The following is a 23485-nucleotide window of genomic DNA, read 5'->3' as shown; positions in this document are numbered from 1 at the left end:
GGTGCTGTTCTCAATGTGATGTTAAAATGAGAATCATAAAGCAAATAAGCTAAACTGGGGAGAACAGCTTCAGCAAAGTTCTGCTCGGCCTATAAGTGGGACCAGAAGTGAGTCCAATATTTCAAAGTGTGTCCTATGAGTTATTTTGTCACGAATATCAGCTATCAGCCTGGCTCAGTTGGAGGCCCTCTCATTTCTGAATCAGAAGATTGTGGGTTCAAACCCAATGTTGGGAATTTAGCCTCGTAGTCTAGACTAATATTCCACTGCAGGCCTGGGAAGGTGCTGTGGTTGTCTACAAATAACCAGTCACTACACATTACAGAAAAGTCTGAAGCACTTTGGGACATTTCAGCATTATAGACATTTTATCAATACAAGGATGATTATTATTATTAATAATGTTTTCAGTGATAAAGAAGTCTATGTTTCTACATCCCAGTGATCTGAAGCACAGAATAAAGGAACATATTATATAGAGCATTTCACATTAAGAGATTGGCTTAAAGCACTTCATATAACTGACTGGGAGCCCAAGCTTGGAGTAGCTGAGGAGGGACGGCAAAAAATATCTGGAAGCCAGTTAAAGAGATAGAGGATTGAGTGAGGTTACGAGGCATTTAAAAGTAAAGACAAGAATCTTTAATTGGATTCCCTGAGGATGAGGAGCCAGTGGAGCTAAGCAAGAATTGGGGGGCTGATGGACTTACAGAGCCTGGTATAGGAGAGGACACAACCAATGTAACGCTTTGGTGTCCTTTGCATTCCTCTCTTGTACTAAACGGAGGGGCTAAAATGTTAACATACTTCATGTTTCCTGACCTAGATGACAGCCCTCCCGCTCCTGCACCATTTGAACATCGGATTGTCTCAGCCAAACCAGCAAAGATCAGCAACCACTATACTGTCCACAAATCGGATGTTCTTGGAGGGTCAGTTATCTTTAGATTTTATTTGAAAACTATAGTACAATAAATAAATGATTCAGTGTCTTTTTGGCAAATCCAGGAGAGGGAATATTGGAACATACTTGGTGGTGTTTCTTTTTGCATTGTAATGGCTTATTTCACTATGTTTAGCTTTTAACTGTCACAGTTTTTGGTAAGCATAGAAAAAATGTTGAGCAAATGATTTTTTTGCAAATACCATATCCTTTATACATTGTACCATCTGCCTACCTGCAAATTTACCACAATTTCTGAGTAAGGAGGTTGTGGACTTGAACCTCACATAGTCTCGGCAGACCTTTCAGTGCAATGCTGGGGATGTGCTACGTGTTGCAGGTGCCGTCCTTTGGATGAGGCGATAAACTGAGGTCCAATCTGTCTGGTCAGGTGGATCTTAAAAATCCCATGGCACCATCTGAAAAAAGAAGAGAGTTTCTCCCGGTGTCCAAATTAACAGTCCCTCAGCAAAAAATGGAATTCACTTCATGGCTGTTTGTGCGACATTAATGTGTGCATATTGTTTGCCACATTCGCCAACATGTATGCAGCAATTAGACATTTGACTTAATAAGGCATGATATAAAATTAAAAGATTATTATTATTCAATCAAAAATCCTATCACTCTGGGTTAGATTTATTGTATCTTTATGCCCTTAGTTTGGGAATTGGGAGAATATCCTGGGTAAAAAGGCAGGAGTGAAAATAATGCAATGCTCTTAAAATATTCTAATAATGAACACAGTTGCTTCCTAACTGCAATGTTAAACATGTAGGTGAATAGTCAAGCAACGTTCTGCACTTGCACTGTCAGATTTTTTTTCTTTCTTACTTTGGGAGGTTTGTAAAGATTTTCATTAAATGCATACGATATGACATTTTTAATAGTCAAATAGTTGTGCCCAGAACTATTATTAATATTATTCAGAAAATGTATAAGTTCTGTTTTCATATGATTTTTCTCATAATACATTGTTACTTGTGTAACATGCTTATTTGTTTCAGAGGGCGATTTGGACAAGTACACAAGTGTGTAGAGAAATCAACAGGTCTCACCTTAGCTGCTAAGATTATTAAAGTCAGATTCGTAAAGGATAAGGTACAGTATATACCAGAGACAGAATGATGAAAATTACTCCCTTTAGATTAGGCATCACTTGATATAATTTGACTTTCTCTGACCCACCTTACATCTGTGACCTCCTGCTTCCCAATTACACCCGGCTGTTCACTCTGCTCTGTGAACTTTGGCCTGCTTCATTACCCCTGACCATTTGCCCCACCTTTGGTGGGTAAGCTTTAAGCCGTTCTGCCTCTGCTCTTTGGAATTCCATCCTGAAGTCTTCTCCTCGATCCTCCTGCCCACGTTTAAAATCCACTTTAAGAATTTTCTTTTTGACTCTGTGAAAAGCTCTGTGAAATGCCGTGATATGTCCCGACGTGAAAGACACTATGTAAATGTAAAATTGTTGCTGTTTTCACTGACTAACAGGAGGAAGTAAAGAATGAAATCCAAGTCATGAACCAGCTAAATCACACAAACCTCATCCAACTCTACGATGCTTTTGAATCAAAGAATGACATTATTCTGATCATGGAATAGTAAGAACTGCTCATTTTCTTTGCTTTCAGCACTTTTTTAATGCTGGACATTTGATAGCGTAAATTGTGAGATACTATTTCCACTAGAAATATTTCCATTTTACTTAAGAGTATCCAAGAAATGGAGATTTCCATATATATGTGCCACCTGCTCATGGAAATTTCCTATGTCTGGAATTGAATGTGAACTCCCTTTTTGGTTGGGCACCAAATTCTGGAAAGTGTTAGGTGTAGGTTGGCAAGAGCAAAGCCTTGGCGTATTGCTAGAGTCTAACAGCTAAAATAGTGTGGCTTGTCATTATGTATACTGTTAAAACTGAATGGAATTTGCATCTAGAATTAATATTCTCAATCTAATCTTGTTAAACCTCTTGAGCTGAAATTTCCAGTCAGCATTAGATGTAGCACCTTTGGTGATGTCTGAATATAATGGGATAATAAATCCCATTTATGGCCAACATTGCCAAAGGCTCTATGTATAACATTGACCTGATTTGAACCAGGCCCAGCATCTATTAACTAAAAATTATCAGATGATATTGTAACAATTTAGTTTAAAAGAGTGTATTGTTTTAATTTCTTTCCTTAGTATTGAAGGTGGAGAACTATTTGACAGGATAATAGATGAGAGCTGCAATTTAACAGAACTAGACACAATCTTGCTCACAAGGCAGATTTGCGAAGGGCTTCGGTACATGCACCAGATGTATATTGTTCACCTGGATCTGAAGGTATGTAGCAAGAGAAATATCAAAAAAATGCAAGGATTAATTTAACTTATTATGAAATGCCTTCTTACAGTGGAACCACATTACGAAGTGTTTATTCGTTTATTGCATGCTTGGGATGTGGACTGAATTTATACTTATTAGTTTCTTATATGTACGAAATGCAATGTAATGACTATACACCACATAGAATAACCTAATCATAATTACTATATCACTTAATTTGGTCACTATATATAATTATATAAAATGATCAAATCCTTATACATTATTTAACCCATGCTGATCATTAAGTATTATTTAAAGTTACCAAACTATAGTATACAGTTTCAAGTAATAGTTCAGCTGAGGTGAGATGAAGTTCAGTGATGGTTTTTACTGCGCTGTTGCTGTTTATGTTTATGTTATTGCTTGAATTTCCTATTGCTTGTGTTCCAAATCCAATCCCCAGTGTCTTCATTAGTATAATATGGCAGAATGGTGCTGAAAAGTTTTAATATTTTCAGGCTAACCTTGTTAAACTTCTTGCACAGGGCTAAATTTTGTTTGAGGTGAAAATTTTGATCAGTATTTGTTTGACATGGTTTCTGACACATTTATTCTGTTTCTAAACCCTCAGCCTGAGAATATCTTGTGTGTTAACCGAGTAACCAATCAAGTAAAGATAATTGACTTTGGCTTTGCGAGAAGGTAAGACATGTTATCAGCATGGCTCAGTTGGTAGCACTCTCGCTTCTAAGTCAAGAGTTTGTGGGTTTGAGCCACATGTCGGTACTTTGAGTTTGTAGACTAGGCTGACACTCCAGTACAGGGAGAGTTGCATTGTCAGAAATACTGTCCTTCAGATGAGTCATTAAATTGAGGTCCCATCTGTCTGTTTAGGTGGACAGGCGCTATACCAAACACAACGATTATTATTGCTAAGTTCCTATTGAACTGAAGCCCCATTTCACACAATCTTACACAATACCCGATAGCAGAGATGATAAACAATGTTTTTTTCCTTTCGTGTCACAATAGAAGATATTTTTCTGTCACATTAATAAGTGGCCTGGGAACTGGCAAAACAAATGCAATATTTTACAAAGAATTTAGGTAGCAAGGACACTATGATGTTCAGTTTCCTTTTGTTAATTGATACTAAAGTGGACAAACAGAGAGGGATTAGACTAAGTGTCTTAAATGGAGAAAAGTACCTGCCAATATATGTGACCCGTAAATCCTTTTACTGTGCAAACTATGATTATGTAGGTTCAAATGCTTCCAATTTAATCTTATTAAAGTTGTAGCAAAAGGCAATGGGATCAAATCCCCCAACGGGTAATACTACTTCACGAATTTCCTTAAATGAAGAAATTCCATTTTATTGAAAAGATACCATTTCAAAAAAATCATTTTGAATTTAAAAAAATCCGATGATAATCAAAAAATGTTTGGCATCAAATCACATGAGGATTGCTTATTATTTTTCCTAGGTTCAAATCCGCCACACACGATATTGCTTCCAAAACTGTTTCCAACATATAGTATATAATTTTATTACTGTATCATTGCATTTTATACCCCACTCTCTTGAACTCCATCCCAGAGTCCCTCCAACTGGCTCCTCGTTTAAGCTCCGTCTCAAGACCAATATAATAATAGTAATAACAATAATAATCCTTGCATTTGATATAGCGCATTAACACATCATTGAGACATCTCAAAGCGCTTCACAGAACATACTGTAAATTAATTAGCTGTATATTTTGTGGGCGGAACGCGGCAGTCAATTGCGCACAGTAATGACCCACAAACAGTCGTGGATTGAGTGACCAAATTATTATTATTTTTTATGAAGGAATTATTACCCCTGGAAAAGCGATCTGCCAATCAACTAACAACTGGGTTCCAACTTACTGCTAGGTAAACAGAGGTGTGTTGAGTAAGAAAACTTGCCCAACGTTTCGCCCTGCTGGGAATCAAACCCAGGTCTCTCGCTTGTGAGGCAAGTGCTCTAACCACTGAGCTACAGGACTCCACCTACTTTTTTACCATTTTTTTTGGTCAACATCATTCCCCTCCCAGCCGCTCAACTCGTACTCTCTGTTCAGATGCCATCCAGTAATCTTAAGGGCTTTATGATGTCCTCCCAATGCTATAAAAATGGAAATTTAAATTGTTGTATTTTATTGAATTGCTGGACATGTTTGATTGAAAAGCCATCAGGTTTTGCAGAACATGTGTTATTGTTGCTTTCATTAATTGAACAGACACAGTACAACAACAGTAAAGCGCTTTGAAATGTCATCCAATGTGAAAGGCAGTACATCCAATGCGAGGATTATTATTATTAACAATAAAATAGTTTTGCTTACTTGTGATATGCCGTGCTTACTATAATTTCCATTGTTTTATTTTTTGTGTGATCTAGTTGTTGTTGAACAATATAATTCAGGTGGTTGGCGTTCGATAAAGTTAATATAAGTCTCTAATGGGATTTCCCCATTATAATCGCTTAGCACCATCATTAACAACAACCACTTGCATTTATGTAGCACCTTCCATGCTGGGTAGCATGTGTTATCAAGTCCTATAAGGTATGCTGCCCAGCATGTTAAGACTATTGAATTCAAAATGGGCTTGGGTCCAAAATGCACTGTTCACTAACTTAGGAGTTTCTCCTGGTGTCCTGGCTAACAATCCCCCAAATACAATTGGTCATTCATTTCTTGGCTGTTGTGGGCCATTGCTCTGAGCAAATGGACTGCTGTGTTCGCCTACAAAAATACAGTCAGTCCACTTCACAGTAAACATTGTAAAGAGCTTTGAGACATCCTCACTAAATGAAAGACTATATATCAAATGCAAGGATTATTATGATTATTAACTGGGTCCAACATGCACCTTTCACTGTAACTGAGTCCAATATGCACTGTTCACAAACACTGAAGAAGATTTGTTCTGCTCTTATATTAGGATTCAGATCCAGATCGAAACGCTTGCTGGTATCTGTGAACAACACATGTTGAATATTGGGGTAATAATTCCATTCAGTGTTGCACACACTACCTTTTGCCATGAATGGGAAATTCCATTCATGTGGCTGATGCTAAATGGAATTTTTACGCAATTGTGTATAACATTAAAGAGAGAGGTAATAAGTCTTTGATAAAATTATTTTATGCTTTACTATAAAATTTAAATTTAGAGATATTAAAATATAGATTCCTCCTTGTCCAGACAAATGGTTAAAATTCAGGAAGTAATCTGGTTTTGTCTTTAATATAGGTGTTACTGGTATATACCATTTTACAGGTGAATGGATGGAGATGACTAAGATCTAATTTCAACTTGTTTGTCTTTTATATTAGATATAAGCCTCGAGAAAAACTAAAAATACATTTTGGGACTCCAGAATTCCTCTCTCCTGAAGTTGTTAATTATGATTTTGTGTCATTTCCTACGGATATGTGGAGCCTGGGAGTAATTACCTACATGTTGTAAGTATAATACAGGGGCTCGGAGGGGGAGTGGGGGAATCAGAGGGAATCATATTCTAAATTTATCACCTCCATTCTTCTTATTCCATACGGAGGCCTTTTTCCTTGTTTCTCTCCTGCACTGTGTAATTGAGAGATGACAATAGAGCAATTCTGTACAATGCAAGGGAGGGTTAGAAGAATGCAAAAATGCACAGAGCAAGGTAAGAACAACCAACCATGATATTAAACCTGCTGTAAATCATTGGACAGCTGGATTCAGTGTATTTGCTCAAATCACTGCCAAGTCCAGGGGAAACTGTCTGTGGAAGTGCAATCATGAACTTTCAGATCGATGTAACTCAAAGGGCAGCAGCTATAATCTGACTTTCCTCTACCCTGCAGACATTGCAGCCCCAAAACTCTGCTGACACACAGATAAATGCTGCCTCACCTTGCAAAACTTGCTACAAATGTCAGTATTCCTCATTTACATCAATAAATTATAGTGCACAGATACTTGCTGGCCCTGCACTAATTTTCCCATTCTCTGGAATTAAAAAAAATGTTTTAGTCAGCCAGGTGTCTCACACATGCAGAAACCTTTCCCTAGTTCTTAAGAGTATCCAAAAAAGACTGGCATTCCACATCTGTATGCCACCTTTGCATGGAAATTTCTGTCTGGATAGAATGAGCACTCTCTCCCTAGAGGGATGCATCCTAATTATCTATTTCCAGTGAGGGGAGGCTTGGGGATTCTTTGGGGTGCAGGTTGGGGATAGTTAAGGCTTGGGGACCCTATAGTGTGGCACGCTACAAAATGTACACAATCACTCCATCTTACAGTATTCCCTTTGTGACGTCTCAGTGATATGATACTGCATTGTATCAAATGGAAGGATTATTATTATATCATTACCTAAACTGCTACAAAAGATTGCCTCAATTCTGATCTTTGTTATCAAGCATGTCACCTTGGAGCCAACTCAACTCAGCTTAGCTCTCTGGAGAACATGTCAACCTCATCGCCGCCCCGCCCACAAAATAGTCAAATTTCAGGGAATAGGCAGTATTTTATACTATACTATTGAATCAGTACACTTTTGTGGCCTGTGTAAAAATAATCCTTCCCAGTGCAATGGTTTGAAATGTTCCCTTTTGTACAAGTTATAAGGGTCCTATGTGAAATGAGTTCAGACAACCTTAGTAGCATTCTGAGTGAACACAAACTTATAGATTACTAGCTGTACCTGTTGCAACTTCGCTTGCAACCAAAGGATCCAATATGGAATATAGATTGACACACAGACAGACATTTCATTTTTATCTATACTTAGCTGGGAGGACTCCTTTTGGGAGGACTCAGTGGAAGGACTCCTTTAATATATTTTCTCTCAGTCTCTCTCTCTCAATCTCTCTCTATCTGTCTCTCTCAGTCTCTCTTAGTCTCGCTCTCTCTCAGTCTCTCTCTCTCTGTCTATCCCTCAGTGTCTCTCTCAGTCTCTCTCCCAGTCTCCCTATCTCTCTCTCTCAGTCTCTCTCTCACTGTCTCAGTCTCTCTCTTTCTCTCTCAGTCTCTCTCTCCCAGTCTCTCTCTGTGACTCTCTTCCAGTCTCACTCTCAGTCTCTTTCAGTCTCTCTCGTCTCTTTCTCTCAGCCTGTCTCTCTCAGTCTTTCTCTGTCTCTCCCACAAAACACACAGTCCCTACACTTTATAATATATTCTCTCTTAGTCTCTCTCTCTCTCTCTCTCTCTCTCTCAGTCATTCTCACGATCTCAGTCTCTTTTTCTCAGTCTCTCTCTGTCTGTCCCACAAGGGAGGACTTTAACTCTCATGACAACCAGAAAAAAGTCCCATTCATTTGTTGCAGAATATAGATGTATCTCTCTGAACGGTGTCTGCTTTCCTCTGTTGCTACGTAGCTACAAAATACGATGCATACCTCATATTTTGGCGCTTAATTAAAGCATTTTTTAATATATCTCCTCATCAACGATAGGAGTTCCCCCTCAAAACAAATATGCCCATGACACTGTCAGATGAGGTATAAATCATGTCCCTGCTTCAATCGGTTATTGGATGATTGATGGATACACGACACACAGACAAACAGACATTGTCGTTTTATAAGTATAGGTAAGAACTGACTTGGTGATTCCATTGCCTGCCTTGGCATTGCCTGTCCAGCTTGGACCTCCCTACCAAGTTTGATCCCACCTGTGTTGCATTATCCGAATGCAGCAGTTTGATGCCATCTGTGTTGCATCTCACCCAACGGACCAGCAAGCATGCTATAGTTGGCATAGATTTTCCCTGGTTTAGAATGGGAAAATCAACCTAGGCTCACGCTACTGTTAGAAAGCCATTCAGCAACTGATGTCCATGCAATAGCACACCAGCATAAAGTAAATATAGTCAAATGGCTTGAGAGATTAGCAACAAATGAATGAAGACCATTAGAAGACATCTGAGATATATTTGTGATTTTAAAGAAATTAATATGTATCTCAAATCTGTAATGTAAATTCCAGGAAATGCTGCCATAAAAGTAAATTATTTCTGAGATATTTACAGACAAACTTTGTTGCATTCTGTTAGCAGATGGACATTTTTGACATTTGAAAACCTCGTAATATTATTTCAGTGTGTGTCTTGTGAAATATGCCTTCAGGACTCTGAGTCAACAGTACCATCGTCCCATTGCCTGCTTTTGTTGGCAGATCCAACCAGCTAACCTCAGCTCTGCTCCAGCTAATGTCTCAGCAGTATTTATCCGACAATGTTCATTACCAATTAGCAGAGGTCCAAGTTAAGCAGGCCCCTCCCAATGGCATCTCGTTCAGTGTGTCCTGCAGTCTACTTCCCTCTGAACAAATCTTTACCGTCCATTCCAAAAACGTTTGTAATTACCATAATCAAATATCCTTGTAGTTCTGCTTAATTAACTTCTCACTCTCACTCTGAATCAAGCCGCCTCCTTAGGGGCAGTCAACCAGAAAACCTCCTTAGATGATCTGCATTCCTCAGTCGCACTGAATCCCCATACAGGAAAACTATTGAAAGTTAAAAGCATTCAGTCAGTGCAGTTGAAAAATAATTATATTCACTTAAAAGCATTGTGAATGTAAGAGAGACTTTGTGCTAATTGTAGCTAATAATTGAATTGAACATGTGGAACATATGGCTTTACCAGCATTCATGTACAAAACAGGGGGAACGAATGCAGTATGTGGTGTGATAATTACCACCAGGACTTAAAATCACATCACGTTGTCTATCTCTCACCTTCCTCCCAAAGTAATTTCACAGTTACTATGCTTTTTGGTTTAGAAACAGTTTCTTCAGCTTAGTTAGGTGGTAAACAAGTCTTTACAGTGAACAAAATAATTGATTATTACAGAACAGGTATACAATAAGCAACTTGCATTTATACACTGCCCTTCATACGGGCAATGTCTCAGAGTGCTTAACTTAATAGGTTTAATGTTTTAAACTGATTTTGAGGTGTTCTGTTTTTTCTTGCTGTTACTCACTGCACCATTCAATAACAAAAGCTTGCACCACCCTGACCAAAACATGAGTTAGAGAGCTGCTCTCAAAGCTTGTGACATACACATTCCACTTTGCAGTAAATCCTGTGAAGTGCTTTGAGACATCCTATCAAAGTGAAAGGTGCTATATCAAATGTATGGATGATTATTATTATCTAGGAGATGGTGGATGAATATGATCTAGGGGAATGTCCAATATTTTTCCCTTTCTCACTGTGAGGTAGCACCTGGATCCACTTGCCACATCAACACAAACTGACACCATCAAAAATGACAGCCATTAAACAACGTTCATTCCTTACTCACAACATTCTTATCTCAACAGCACTACTGTCACCCTGGAATATAGCAACCCCAAACAATTTCAGGGCCAAAGGGGTCCCTTGGAATAGTCGGGGAGAACAAGGGACATCTCTGATACCCAGTTAAGCACTCCACATCTGATTTAATTAGATCATCTTACTCTCGTGAATTCTAGCGAAACTGGTGCATACCACGGTCAACATATTGTAGCTAGAATTAGGGACATAAGGCTGTCCAAGGTCAGAAAAGACCATTATAGTCCAATGGTCTATCTCACTTTGAGAAAGAAATGAGAGGCAACTATCTTACTATGTTTACTCTTTGATATGGATTTATACTCATTAAGAAATCCAATTCATTTTCATCAGCAGTTTCCCACTGTACTTAGCCTACACTTTAATGTATTCCTTTTGTTTTGGTTTCTTTCCGTTTATACTTCAAATACTGAAAGCCCTTTCCACAAAGATCTCGAGAGTCCAAAATAATAGGGATATAATTGGTACTTCTACATTTCCCAATGGGGTTTATTAATAAGTAAGATAAGATGGATGGTGGGATTGAAGTGATCTCCTTCCTGTGTGAGTCAGTATGAGCTAGATGGGCAGAATGGCCTCTTTCTGCCCTGTAGATTTCTATGTTTTTAATCCAAGTCACTCAAGTAACCAGAAGTGCAATGTGTTGATCTATGACAACTCTACTTCGGAGTAGAATCTAAGGAAATTTAAATGATATTCCTTATTATGTAATTCCATTCTGATATATTGCAAATTACACTCAATTTGTTAAGGGCAAAGATTGCAACTTTTATATTGATGGCTCATGACAAACATTGACAGAGTTAAGATCAGTGCTGTCCTGATTATTTTCTTATTACTGGTGTTATTTGTGTTATTTTACTAAGTTTCAGCTGCACACTGCTAAATCTAATGGTTGATGATTGCTCCAGGTATCCTCCATTGCTGACTGTGGTCTGTCCTTGGTATGGAAGGATGCATGTGAATTAATGGGTGTTAAAAAAAAGGTTCCAACAAATGAATAGAATTTGAAATGTTTATTCTGTTTGGTCTGGAAGACAATTATTCGTAGGAACATAGGAACAGGAGGAGGCCATAGGAACATAGGAACATAGGAACAGGAGGAGGCCATTCAGCCCTTCGAGCCTGTTTCACCATTTAATTAGATCATGGCTGATCTGTACAACTAATCTTTTCAATTCCAATTTCTCGCTTTCTCCCCATATCCCTTAATACTCTGACCTACCAAAAATCTATCAACCTCACTCTTGAAGGTGTGGATGGTTCCAACATCCATGGCCTTTTCGGGGAGAGCATTCCAGATTTCTACCACCCTTTGAGTGGAAAAATTCTTCCTGATTTCATTCTTAAATGCCTGGTTCTAATTTTAAGACTATGCCCCCTTGCTTTGGATTCCCGACCGGAAGAAATAACTTTTCTGTATCTACACGATTGGAGCTTTTGCATTTTAGGGGTATGTTCTTGTTCTGTATTGTATCAAATACTTTTTTGAATACTTCCCATTGTTCATCTGCAAGTTCACCCATTAACACTTCAGCCCAGTTTATTGTGGTCAATATATTTCTCATTCCATCAAAGCTTGCCTTACTTAAATTTAAAACCTTGGTTTGGGACTCTCCCTTTTCCCTCTCAAATCCAATTTAATTGTATTACAATGGAAACAACAACAAAATTATATTTGTATAGCGCCTTTAATGTAGGGAGGACGTCCCATTGCCCTGGACAGACAAGAGTTTTGGACCCGAGCTGGGGGTCGGGATCGGGGCAGGTGGAGGGCAGTGGGTAAAGCAAGTGATCGAAAGCACGGTCGAAGAGGAGAGTCTTGAGATGGGTCTTGAAGCAGGCAAGGGAGAGGGAGAGGTGGAGGGACTGCGGGATGGAGTTCCAGAGGGTGGGAGCAGAGTGGCAGAAGTCCCGCCCACCAATAGTGGGGCGAGTGACGTGGGAGACATGAAGCAGGCTAGAGCCCGCTGAGCGGAGGGAGCGAGCAGTTTGGTAGGGGGTTAGAAGGTTGCAGAGTAGGGGGGAGCAAGACCATGGAAGGCTTTGAAGGTGAGTACTAAGATCTTGTACAGTATCCTCTGTGTGATGGGAAGCCAGTGGAGTCGGGCGAGGATGGGGCTGATAGGTGCAGGAGAGGACATGGGCTACAGAGTTCTAGATGATCTGCAACCTATGTAGGGAGGAGTTGGGGAGCCGACAAGTAAGGAGTTTGCATAGCTTTCATTACAATCATATTATGATCACTATTTGCAAGATGTTCCTTTACTGTCAGATTGTTGACTAGTTCTGCTTCATTACTCATCACCAAATCCGGTATGGCTTGTTCCCTTGAAAGTTCTAAAACATGTTGTTCCAAAAAAACTATCCTGAATACATTTTAGAAATGTGTTGCCTTTATAATAATAATAATAATAATCCTTGCATTTGATATAGCGCTTTTCACGTCGGGAGGACGTCCCAAAGCGCTTCACAGAACACACTGTAAAGTGAATTGACTGGTATTTGTGGGCGAACGCGGCAGCCAATTGCGCACAGCAATGTCCCACAAACAGTTGTAGATTGAAAATGACCAATTTATTATTGTTTTGTTTTTTTTTGGAGGGATTATTATTAGGCGTGTGGAATAAGGAAACTTGTCTAAGTTTTCGCCCTGCCTGGAATTGAACTCAGGTCTCTCACTTGCAAAGCGAGTGCTCTAACCACTGAGCTACAGGACTCCACCGAGGTGTCCTGCTTCTCCCAGTTCTTTGTGAAAATTGAAATCTCCCATTATAACCACATTGCTCTTGCTACATGCTTCCCTGATCTCTGATTTATACATTTCCCTACTTCATCACAACTCTCAGGAGGTCTGTAGACTACTCCCAACAGAGTCTTATCTCCTTTGCTGTTCCTTACTTCTACCCACAGTGTTTCACTACCTCATCGTCCTTACTGAAATCTTTCCTTTCCACTGCTGTAATAGTGACTTTTATCAATATTGCTACTCCTCCTCCTTTCCCAATGTCCCTGTCTTTTCTAAAGATCTTATAGCCTGAAATATTTAGCTCCCAGTCCTGCCCAGCTTGTAACCAGATCTCTTTTCTACATTCCTATTTATCCTTTTCACTAGTATTCAAGCGATTCACATTTTGGCAACAGCTATTAGTCAATCACAGACTGCAGGTTTATACACAGGAGATCTTTACTGATGCATCTCCCTCCAATTTATCTTTTCCTGTTGACTCTAGGCTCACCGGACTTTCTCCATTCCTTGGAGAGGATGACAATGAGACCCTGAACAACATTCTTACCTGTAGTTGGGACTTTGACGATGAAGAATTTGACAATGTCTCAGAGGATGCCAAAGAATTCATATCCAAACTTCTCATCAAGGAAAAGGGGTACATCTGTTTATTGTACACCATACACCACGTTATAGCTTCCAGTTATTATTTGCAATCCAAGCTGTTGTTTTCATGTGGCTTTCTAAAATAGTACTCAAGAGTTATACTTTCAAATAACTTGCTGTACATTGCTAATTTTAACACTTCATTACCATAACATGTCAATCACTTGAAGGCTCATAAAAATTTATGTTACAAAGTCAATTCACCTTGAGTGTAAGTTAGATACTATTATTGCATAAAAGAATAGCAGCTCATTAATTGCCATTTAGTAAAATACAAATTGTCTAATGTTCTTCTTACAAGTAGTAATGGGAGTGAGAGGTGAAGAAATACCTATAAATAATATACTAATGTCAAATTGTTAATATAGTTTATTTATATAAGTGCTCCCTGAAAATCAGTTGGTCTATTCAATGCATATTTCATATAAATTCCTGTGATTTTATTTTTATTTTCCTTTAGCTGGAGAGTTAGTGCAAAAGAGGCCCTTAAACACCGTTGGCTGTCAGACCACAACCTGCATTACAGGCTCAGTCGCAAGGTCTTACATTCTCTACATCCGTCCTGAAAACAGTGAATCTTTTCATTGGCTTTATCGTGGTGGTCAGGCCCATATTCATTGAACTTCGCACTTGCTTAGATGATTGAAGTTCTTGCTACATGTTAAAGCACATGAGAAAAGGCTGTTATGAGTGTTTTCATGAACATGGGCTTGATGTTGCATAAGGATCTGCTTGTAAATGTGTTCAGTTATCGTTTTGCAAGTGAAACAAAAAAGGATTTTTTTATGATGTGCTGCCTTTATCCAGACTGCATTGTATGCTTGGCGATCTTGCTAGAATGGAAGGTGAAAATGTCATTCGTGGAGCTCATTAATAAATCAGGAAAAGTAATATAATATTCTTGTTAAGGATCATTAGCTGCTTGATACCTGCATGCAGTCCAGCCAGTTATACATTATAGTTAATTTATAGCTGCTGTTTCCATCTTTCAGCAAAACATCTTTGCTCTGCTGCAGATACCAGGTCATCCATGTGTTTACAAAGTTACATTTATTCCTAGTAATCTCTTACATGAGCAGTCCCATGTTGCCTGCAAACTGTGTGTGTGTGCATGTTATAAAAAGTTTAAAATAAACTTTCAGAAAAGATTTAATTAGTCATTTTCAGAAATGTAAACACCTTAAACGCAGCTGTGGATTTATCTTTTGCTTCTTTTTTTCCCGTTTTTCTTTTCAGAATACTGTATAATTTCAATCGAGAAATTTAGTATTTCTGAACTGAAACTTCACACACCATAGTATCCACAGGGATATGGAGTTTCTTGTGAATTTCTTGTGAACAAGACTCTGATAAACCAGAAGAGACATAGAGCTTATTCATAAAGAGATTGCTGCTCACTGTGGCCTTTTCACTGTTGCTCTTTACACAACAGCAAATGCCTTGTGGGGTAAGTTCATTAAGCCCCCATTAAGTTACCAGTTACTTGCTCTATATCCGACTGTAGTCTTTGCTTTGTGTTTTACACTTAGCAGGTTGTGCAGCTGATTCTGGAGCTCTTTTTCACTCTTGACTCCATGGCAGTGGGACCAACAATTGGATTTCAGTTGCAGTCTCTGAATGCCAGATCTTACACTGACAGACAAATCTTTGTTCAGTTGTATTGTTCCTTGATAAACAAAAAGGAGGAGCTGATAGTCTCCTATTCCTTTCATGTCCCAGAATGAGAAGGTGTTGCAGTGAATTCACTGTGTGGTATATCTTGTCAGACCACTAGATGGGAGTATCTCACCTACTTTTTGACAACAGAATAATCTGTATTTAGTTCAAATTATTGCCTGAAAATGTCTTTTTTAATCCCATCCCCAACCCTCATCCCTCAACCATCAAAGAGCTACAGATTCTGTACATTGACCTCAGATTATTAAAGGAACAGAGTAATTCAAATTAACCCCACTACAGAATGTAAAACCAATTTACTGACAGGTTAAAGAGGCACTGGTCTTCATGATAAATTGGCAAACCTTATTTGTCTGTGTGTAAGTGCACTACAGGGTGACATAAAACACATTGAAATGCATTCCTGGTCCCTTGTAGCTGAAATTGTTGCGATGAAAATGATGCAGGACTCTTCTCCCTCCACAAACAGGACCGAAGGCAATGATTTTGTAAAGCCTTTTTATGAAGACAGTGACCCTACCCCCTTTAACCATTACACTTTGCACTGCCACAATCTGCTTCCAGTCAACAGACAGGAGCAGAAACAGGGATCTAAACACATTGCAACCTATTTGATTGCATTGTTTTAGCTGAATGACAACATGGGTTGCAATTTAGGCATGATATGCAAAGGCTGAGAAAATAAGGAATAAAAGATCTTCATTTATTTTATATTGGCCTAGGCAATGATCTAAACTGTTTCAATCTAGAGCAGAATATTTGCAACCTCACCATAATACATCACTGTCAGTGTATTCTTCTAGTGCCCCAATGCAGGTCTACTTTAATATAAGAATAACAAGAACTGCAGTGCTAGATGTCATTGCTTGCATTTCTTGGCTAGCATGCAGGGAGTGATGTTTTATTGTGGCTGTGTTTAATGGGGCATAATGTTGATCTCATATATGCAAGTACAATATAAAATTAAGTTGCTTGTTCCAAAGTCTTAATATGACTGGGGGCATCTGTCTGCCAAAAGAACTCTGAGAACTCATTGTGCTGCAAGTAATCCTACAGTCTGCCCATCATTCTGTCTCCACTCTGCCCCAGACTTGCACACAGCAGAATGCGTAGGTATACACCACAGTGTGGATCAATCGCTGTATCTAAAATGTGGGATAGATTTATGTTTTTTTAGATTTTCTCGCTCCGCTATTAATTTCCCTTCTACGTAGCCTTCTCCAAAAAGAAACAGCCAAAGAATATAATCGGAGGCCTCTACCAGTGCTGGGGTATAATGGGCCGATACTTCATGGGTACACATGTTCAAGACCATTTTTGTAGCTCAATCATTAACAATATGTTTAACAATATAATCTCATCAGAGACTTTTGTTGCCCTTAGATATTGTTCTGTGTTTATATAGAGCTACAATAAATATCCAAACTGTGTGTAAAATGTTCATGCAGTTTGGGTGTTTCCTTTAGCTTTATATTAAATGGAAGATCCGTCTCTGTTAATCATCATGTCATGGCAGCCAGCAATGTAGCACATCAACTGAATTCTCAAAGCAAGTCGGTCCAAAATCTTTCTTTGATGACAGCACAATTCAGGATTGATGGTAACAGACCCGCTTCACCTTGCTGAAACTTGAAACAGTCTGAATAATTTATCTCACATTGGCTCTATTTATGTGAAATTGTTGTGTAGCATCACATTTGCTGTTGAATTGTTTGCACAGCTACTTTTGGCCATGTAACAGCTTGCTCATTGCAGGCATATTAGTCAAAAGGCATTGTGGCCTGAGTTGAGTCATAAATTGTGTACGTGTAGCTCACTGCACATACTAACACCGTGCTTCATCTACACCCACTACATTGTGCAGATCTCGCTGTGATAGGAACATAGCGAAAGATTTTTTAAGGCCAATGCCCTGCCCTTTTGTAATAACCCTCAATAATATTAATAATTATAATTCTTGCCTTTGATATAGTGCTTTATCATGTCAAGAAGACAGTTCAAAGCGATTCATGTGATATACTGTAAATTGCAGCAACAATTTATTTTATAGAACAATGTGCCTCTACTACCCAAGTATCTGTTTCTCTTTGATTCTACCATTACAGCTCAATTGCAAATCCATCCATGCATTGTGTGAGCATGAGTAATTTTGTATGTGTTATTGTTTTTGTTGCTGAGACAACTGAAGCAATTTGTAAGGTGCTCCTTGAATAGCTGTTTTGTGCTAATAATTACCATAGAAATGAACTGTTCCCTCTTGTTAACTCTGAGATATAACTTTCCCCTTCTTTTTATGTACACAGGGCAAGAATCAGTGCTGCCCAGTGCCTGAAGCAGACTTGGCTAAATAACATTGCAGAGAAAGCCAAACAGTGTAAGGTTCGTCTCAAGTCCCAGATCCTTCTTCAGAAATACATGGTGCGACGGCAATGGAAGGTACAATGATAGTTTACAACAGAATTTGATGTCTCATTTCCACTTTTTTATGCTCATCCAATTCAAATCAAAGTGTGGATCTATCAGCATGGCCCATTTTTTAACAACAAATCTGCTAAAAAATTATTCTAAAATTCTTTTTTTTATAAACTTTGACAGTTTTACACTTTCCTTTTAAGTGTTTAGTGCCACAGTATAATGTGAACTCTGACTAGTATGCTGTTCACAATCTGGGTTTACTCCCCAATGAGTCTTTTGGGACAAAATGCGACCTGGGTCTAGATTTACTCTATTTATGTAGCAGATCTAAGTGTCCAGAATTTACAACTACAACTAGCATTTATATAGTGGCCTTCCCACGGGGTAGCTTGACATTGGTGGAATCTGACACCGAGCCAGGGGGAGAGGGAGGTGGGAGGTGAACGTAAGCTTGACCAAAAGAAGGTCTTTAGGTGTGATTTGAAGGATGGAGGGGGCAAGGCAGAAGGATTGAGGGAGAGAGTTCCAGAGTTTTGGGGCATATTGGCTGATTGGCATATTAAGCAGATCAGATAGGTTGGGAGGTGGGGGGCATGAAGGGATTGAAAACGAGTGAGAGGATCTAGAAATCGATCCGTTCAGTAATTTGGAGCCAGTGGAACCTGGCAAGGACTGGTGTGATGGGGGTATGGAGTTTTGTGCGGGTGAGTATCCAGGTGGCAGAGTTTTGAATTAATTGAATTTTGTGTATGGAGGAGCTGGGGCGATCAGCGAGGAGGGCGTTGGAATAGTCCAGCCGGGAAGTGATGAAAGTTTAAACAAGGATTTGGGCTTTGTTGGGTACATACGGAGGCCAGCAATGTGACGGAGGTGGAAGAAAACGGTCCTGGTCAGGGAATGGATGTGGGGTGGAAAGCAAACTGGGGATTGAACCTGACGCCTAAGTTGCGCACGGGTTCAGTGAGTCTGAGGGAGAGGCAGGTTTGAGATGGGTCTGAAGTTTCTGAGATTGGAGGGATTGAGGGTAGTTTTTTTTAAGAGGAGAAGTGATGACAGCGGTTTTGAGGGGGAATGGGACACAGCCTAAGGAGAGGGACTGGTTGATTGCGTCAGCTAGCAGTAGGCAGAGGAGGGGTGGTTGAGTGACCAGAAGCTGGATGGGGAGGGGATCGAGGCAGCAGGTGGTGGGCTCCATCTGAGTGATGGTGGGGTAAAGGGAGCAGGGAGGAGATAGGGGCAAATGAGTGTAAGTTGGGGGCCATGGTGGGCGACATGGGGGTAGGGGAAAAGGAGAATATTATCCATCTCAGAGATAAAGAAATTCAGGACCTCTTCGCGCTTGGCATCAGAATTGAGAATCAAGGGTGCTTGAGAGGAAACATGGTGGTGGATAGTGGAGAACAGGATTTTGGTTTTGATTTTGTCCTCACAAAGGGCTGTGAGTAGAACGTAGTTTTGGTTTGAGAGAAGGAGCAGAGGGAGATATGAATATGCTCATGCCACAATTGGTTTTGTGCCGTCTGGGCTTGAGCGACCAGGTTTGGGATTTGAGGGGGTGGAGATTACTATTGTACCAGGGGGAACGGGTAGGCTTGGAGACAGAGCTGGTTTTCAAGGGGACAAGGGAATTGAAAGTTGAGGAGAGGTGATCGTTTAGCAGCTTGAGTCTGGATCGCTGCAAGTGGAGAGACAGAGAGAGAAAGAAGGTTCAAGAATGAGAGGGTGTTTGTGAGGGACTCCAGTGGAAGCTGTTTCCATAGGTGAAAAAAGATGGTTGTGGGCTTGGAGGAGGGGAGGGTGATATGAGAGGAGAAGGAGATGAGGAAGTGGTCTGAGATGGCCTTGTCTGTGATGGACAGATCAATGATGTCTAGACTGTGGGTGATGATGAGGTAAAGGAATTGGCCACGGTTGTGGGTTAGGGAGTTTACATGGAGGATGAGGTTTATGGTGGAGAGGAGGGCGGAAAAGTCAGGGGAGATGGGGCAGGGGGAATGGAGATGAAGATTGAAATTATGAGCAGGCGTTTTGTGCAGAGGAACAGGAATGAGAGGAGAGAGGAGATATCTGCAAGGAAGAACCCAGGAGGTTTGGGGGGCAGTAAAATATGAGAATTTTGAAGTGAGAGAGGAGGGATGGTACAGGGTGAGGTGCTCAAAAGAGGGGATACAGCCAGAGGAATAGAGGGATAGATCAATGAAGGTTTGAAGATGAGGGTCACCTCACCATCGCATTTGTTGGGGTGGGGGGCTGTGGTGAGAAGTGTAACCAGGTGGGGAGGATTCAACAAGGGGGACCGGGGAGAGCCAGGTTTCCATAAACCCCCAAATGTCTAATTACTCGGCCAGGATGAGGTCGTGGATTTCCAAGAGCTTTATTAGAGAGGGAGCAAACATTTTGAAGCCAATGTGAATAGGGCGCAGGCAGGGGAGGGATTGGAGGTGGTTGTAGATTGTGTGGGGGGGAAACGACTGTCGAGCATGAGAGGAGAGAGTTAGGAAGGATGTGGATGAGAGAAGGTGATTTATCTGTTGCAGGCGGGGGAGACGGGTTTTGCGGACTAAGTAGAATATGGAACAGTCAGGGTGGCTGCTCTAGGACCACCATCGCCGAGTGCCACAGTGAGCCCGGCGGAGGATGCCCAAGCTGGAGCTGGGGGCTGTGAGAGCGTCCAGGAGGGAGAGAAGACGGGGAGGGTGGTAGGAGAGAAGGACTGAGTGGGAGTAACGAACAACAACAGCAACAAAATTAAATTTATAGAGCGCCTTTCACGTCGGGAGGCCGTCCCAAGGCGCTGGACAGTCAAGGATCAGGAACCGAGCATGGGGGTGGGGTGGTAGGAACGGGAGCATTTTGGGAGCGTGTGGATCGGGTCAGGGCTGGCAGGCAAACACGCACGCAAGACTGGGAGCAGAGCGATCAGTGGGGCATCGTCAGTCCACAGGCATGACAGCTGCGAGAAGCTAGAGGAGACTCTATACAAATAGAGTCCATCACCTGTGTTCTTGCCTGGCTTCACTGGCTTCCCATCCCTCAGAGAATCGAGTACAAACACTCATTCTCACCTTCAAAGCCCTCCACGGTCTTGCTCCTTATTACCTCTCCGACCTCCTCACCCCATATCATCCGGTCTGCTCGCTCCACTCAGTGGACACCAGCCTGATTCAGGTCCCCCGCACTTCCTGGTCTACCGTTGGCGATCGGGCATTCAGTATCTCTACCCCCACACTTTGGAACTCTATCCTACAGTCCCTCCACCTCACCCCCTCTCTCGTCTCTTTCTAAAGACCTTCCTCTTCGAATGTGCCTTTGGCCACCCTCCCACCCCCACACCCCCTGCCCTCCACCTCTCCTGACCCCAACTCCCAGCTCGGGTCCAAAAACTTCTGACTATCCAGCACCCTGGGACTCTTTCCGACGTGAAGGGCTCTACATAAGTATAATTTGTTGTTGTTAATCTTGAAATCAGTTTTCAGTAAGTTCTTTTGTGAACTGCAGAAAATCAGCTTAAAAAATAAGGTTGAATTCAGCAAACTATCACATTCTGAATGCTCTGAAATCCTATACAAATAGAGTAAAGCTGGATCCAGGTGGAATTTCTCCGCATAAATGTGGGTCAGATGTTGAAGAAAGATAGACGCCAGCAAAATTCTCCAATATCTCTTGCAATACACAACATTTGAATTTGTGAATCTAAGTAGCCCATATTTTGGATCTGCGCCCCATGCTTCATTCTGTCTCACTATCTGGCTCTTGTACCTCTAGTATGTGTTGTTAAAATGAATAAACTAGATTTTTTTCCATGCCTCGCACCAACAGAAACAAAGAATGTTGAATCCTCTAGGTGTATTTCTATATTGCAACACCACTTGGTAAACTTTTCAATAAATGCTGAGTGGATACTTCTTATTCTCTCTGGGCGTAGAACCAAATTTCATTTATTATGAACTTATTGCATTTGCTGTTCAATGTTTTTTTTTGTTTTCATTTTTCAGTTTAGTTTTACCTTTTCTCCCTGTTCTATTTTTCCCACTGAATGCTACATTCCACCTGCATTGTAGAAGATGGCCCATTACAGCACTACCATCCACAGTTTGGGAGTTGTATTCTTGTTGGGCAGGACTGTTCCTCTCCGGTTCGCCGAGAATACTCAATCTAGTGGTACAGCCTGGAATTCCTAAACCGAATAAACTGAAACCGATGGGACAGGGGAAGGTGGTGTGGTCCAATGCAGTGAAGAGTACCTATCATTGGTATTACCCTATTCTATGTTTGATAATACTCAGAAAGATTGTCTGACTCACTTCAGGCATGTAACAAATGTCACCGATTCACTTCACTGCTACATGAGGTAATTGATAAAAACGGCACACTGCCTCAAGCCTCTGTCAATGCCCCCCTTCCCTTTAACCCTCCATTGCCAACTAGTTAAGAGAAACTTGTGAATCTGTGGGACTGTCGGCAATTGTTTTAATTTTATTTCTCTGCAGAAAACCTATCATGGAGTAACAGCTACAAACCGATTCAAGAAATTCAACAATTCTGATGCTTCAGCCTCTGTAGAAGCATGAGCTGCCTCTGCTAGTTGGATCAACACACCTTTGCTTTTCATCTACAGCAGTAGAAAACTGGATACGATACACATCACTGAACCACCTTACTTCTTTGCTAATCCAAGGCTGTTAGATAATAATAATAATAATCCTTGCATTTGATATAGTGCCTTATCTCATCTTCGAGACGTCTCAAAGCGCTTCACAGAATATACTATAAAGTGAATTGACTGTGGGCGAAAATCTAAACCTAGATCAATCTAGGTTCAGAAATTTGAATTTCAGCAGCACGAGCATAATTCACAAAACAACTCAGAGTTATTTTGATGTGTTATTCTTTCTAAAAAAAAAGCAAGCATAATTGTAGTCTGATATGTCAGTACTGTCTCTACTTACAAAATATAAATATGTAATTTATTGATATTAATTTGAGGGCCAGAGTGTGCATCAATATCATTTAATTTGTAATTAATATTTTAGTGTCCTTGTTTAATGCAGTCTTTAGGCAGAAGACAGAATATATTCCCTTTTTAATCACAGAAAACCAATTTCAGGATGGCCTTCAATTGCAGTAAAATTGTTTTCACTGGAGAAAGTGGGAATCAAGTGATTCAGTTGAAATTCATTCGATGCAACTTCTAGCAGTGAATCCTGCTAAATATTAGGAAAATAACATTTAAGAAATACTTTCAGAAGTGATACAATGTTAAACAGAGGAATTTGCTTGACCAACTAAACTCTTGATATATTCGTCACTCCAGGGAAAAGAGCTCAGTGACTCTATGTCAGGGGTGATTATGTAGGCATGAGTCCTCCGGG

At 40.3% G+C, this 23485-nt stretch overlaps 1 protein-coding gene across 4 annotated transcripts in view; it reads left to right on the top strand.

Moving 5' to 3' along the window:
* mylk4a (myosin light chain kinase family, member 4a) overlaps positions 1-22845 on the top strand; it is an 86885-nt gene extending 64040 nt beyond the window's left edge. For 2 of the 4 annotated variants that reach the window (XM_042346871.1, XM_042346872.1), the window contains 9 exons: positions 827-932; positions 1951-2044; positions 2438-2547; positions 3137-3278; positions 3895-3965; positions 6629-6757; positions 13861-14013; positions 18002-18134; positions 22604-22845. In XM_042346871.1, the coding sequence (XP_042202805.1) occupies positions 827-932; positions 1951-2044; positions 2438-2547; positions 3137-3278; positions 3895-3965; positions 6629-6757; positions 13861-14013; positions 18002-18134; positions 22604-22684 (1019 nt within the window). In that variant the 3' untranslated portion in view covers positions 22685-22845. Of the gene's footprint in view, positions 1-826; positions 933-1950; positions 2045-2437; positions 2548-3136; positions 3279-3894; positions 3966-6628; positions 6758-13860; positions 14014-14481; positions 14561-18001; positions 18135-22603 lie in introns of all 4 variants that reach the window. The other 2 variants (XM_042346874.1, XM_042346873.1) reach the window with 2 other exon arrangements.
* Positions 22846-23485: the final 640 nt, after the last annotated feature.

The sequence above is a fragment of the Callorhinchus milii genome, unplaced genomic scaffold (genome assembly GCF_018977255.1).
Source record: "Callorhinchus milii isolate IMCB2004 unplaced genomic scaffold, IMCB_Cmil_1.0 Scaffold2, whole genome shotgun sequence".
Classification (NCBI taxonomy): Eukaryota; Metazoa; Chordata; class Chondrichthyes; order Chimaeriformes; family Callorhinchidae; genus Callorhinchus; species Callorhinchus milii.
This window is presented reverse-complemented; position numbering and strand designations above follow the sequence as displayed.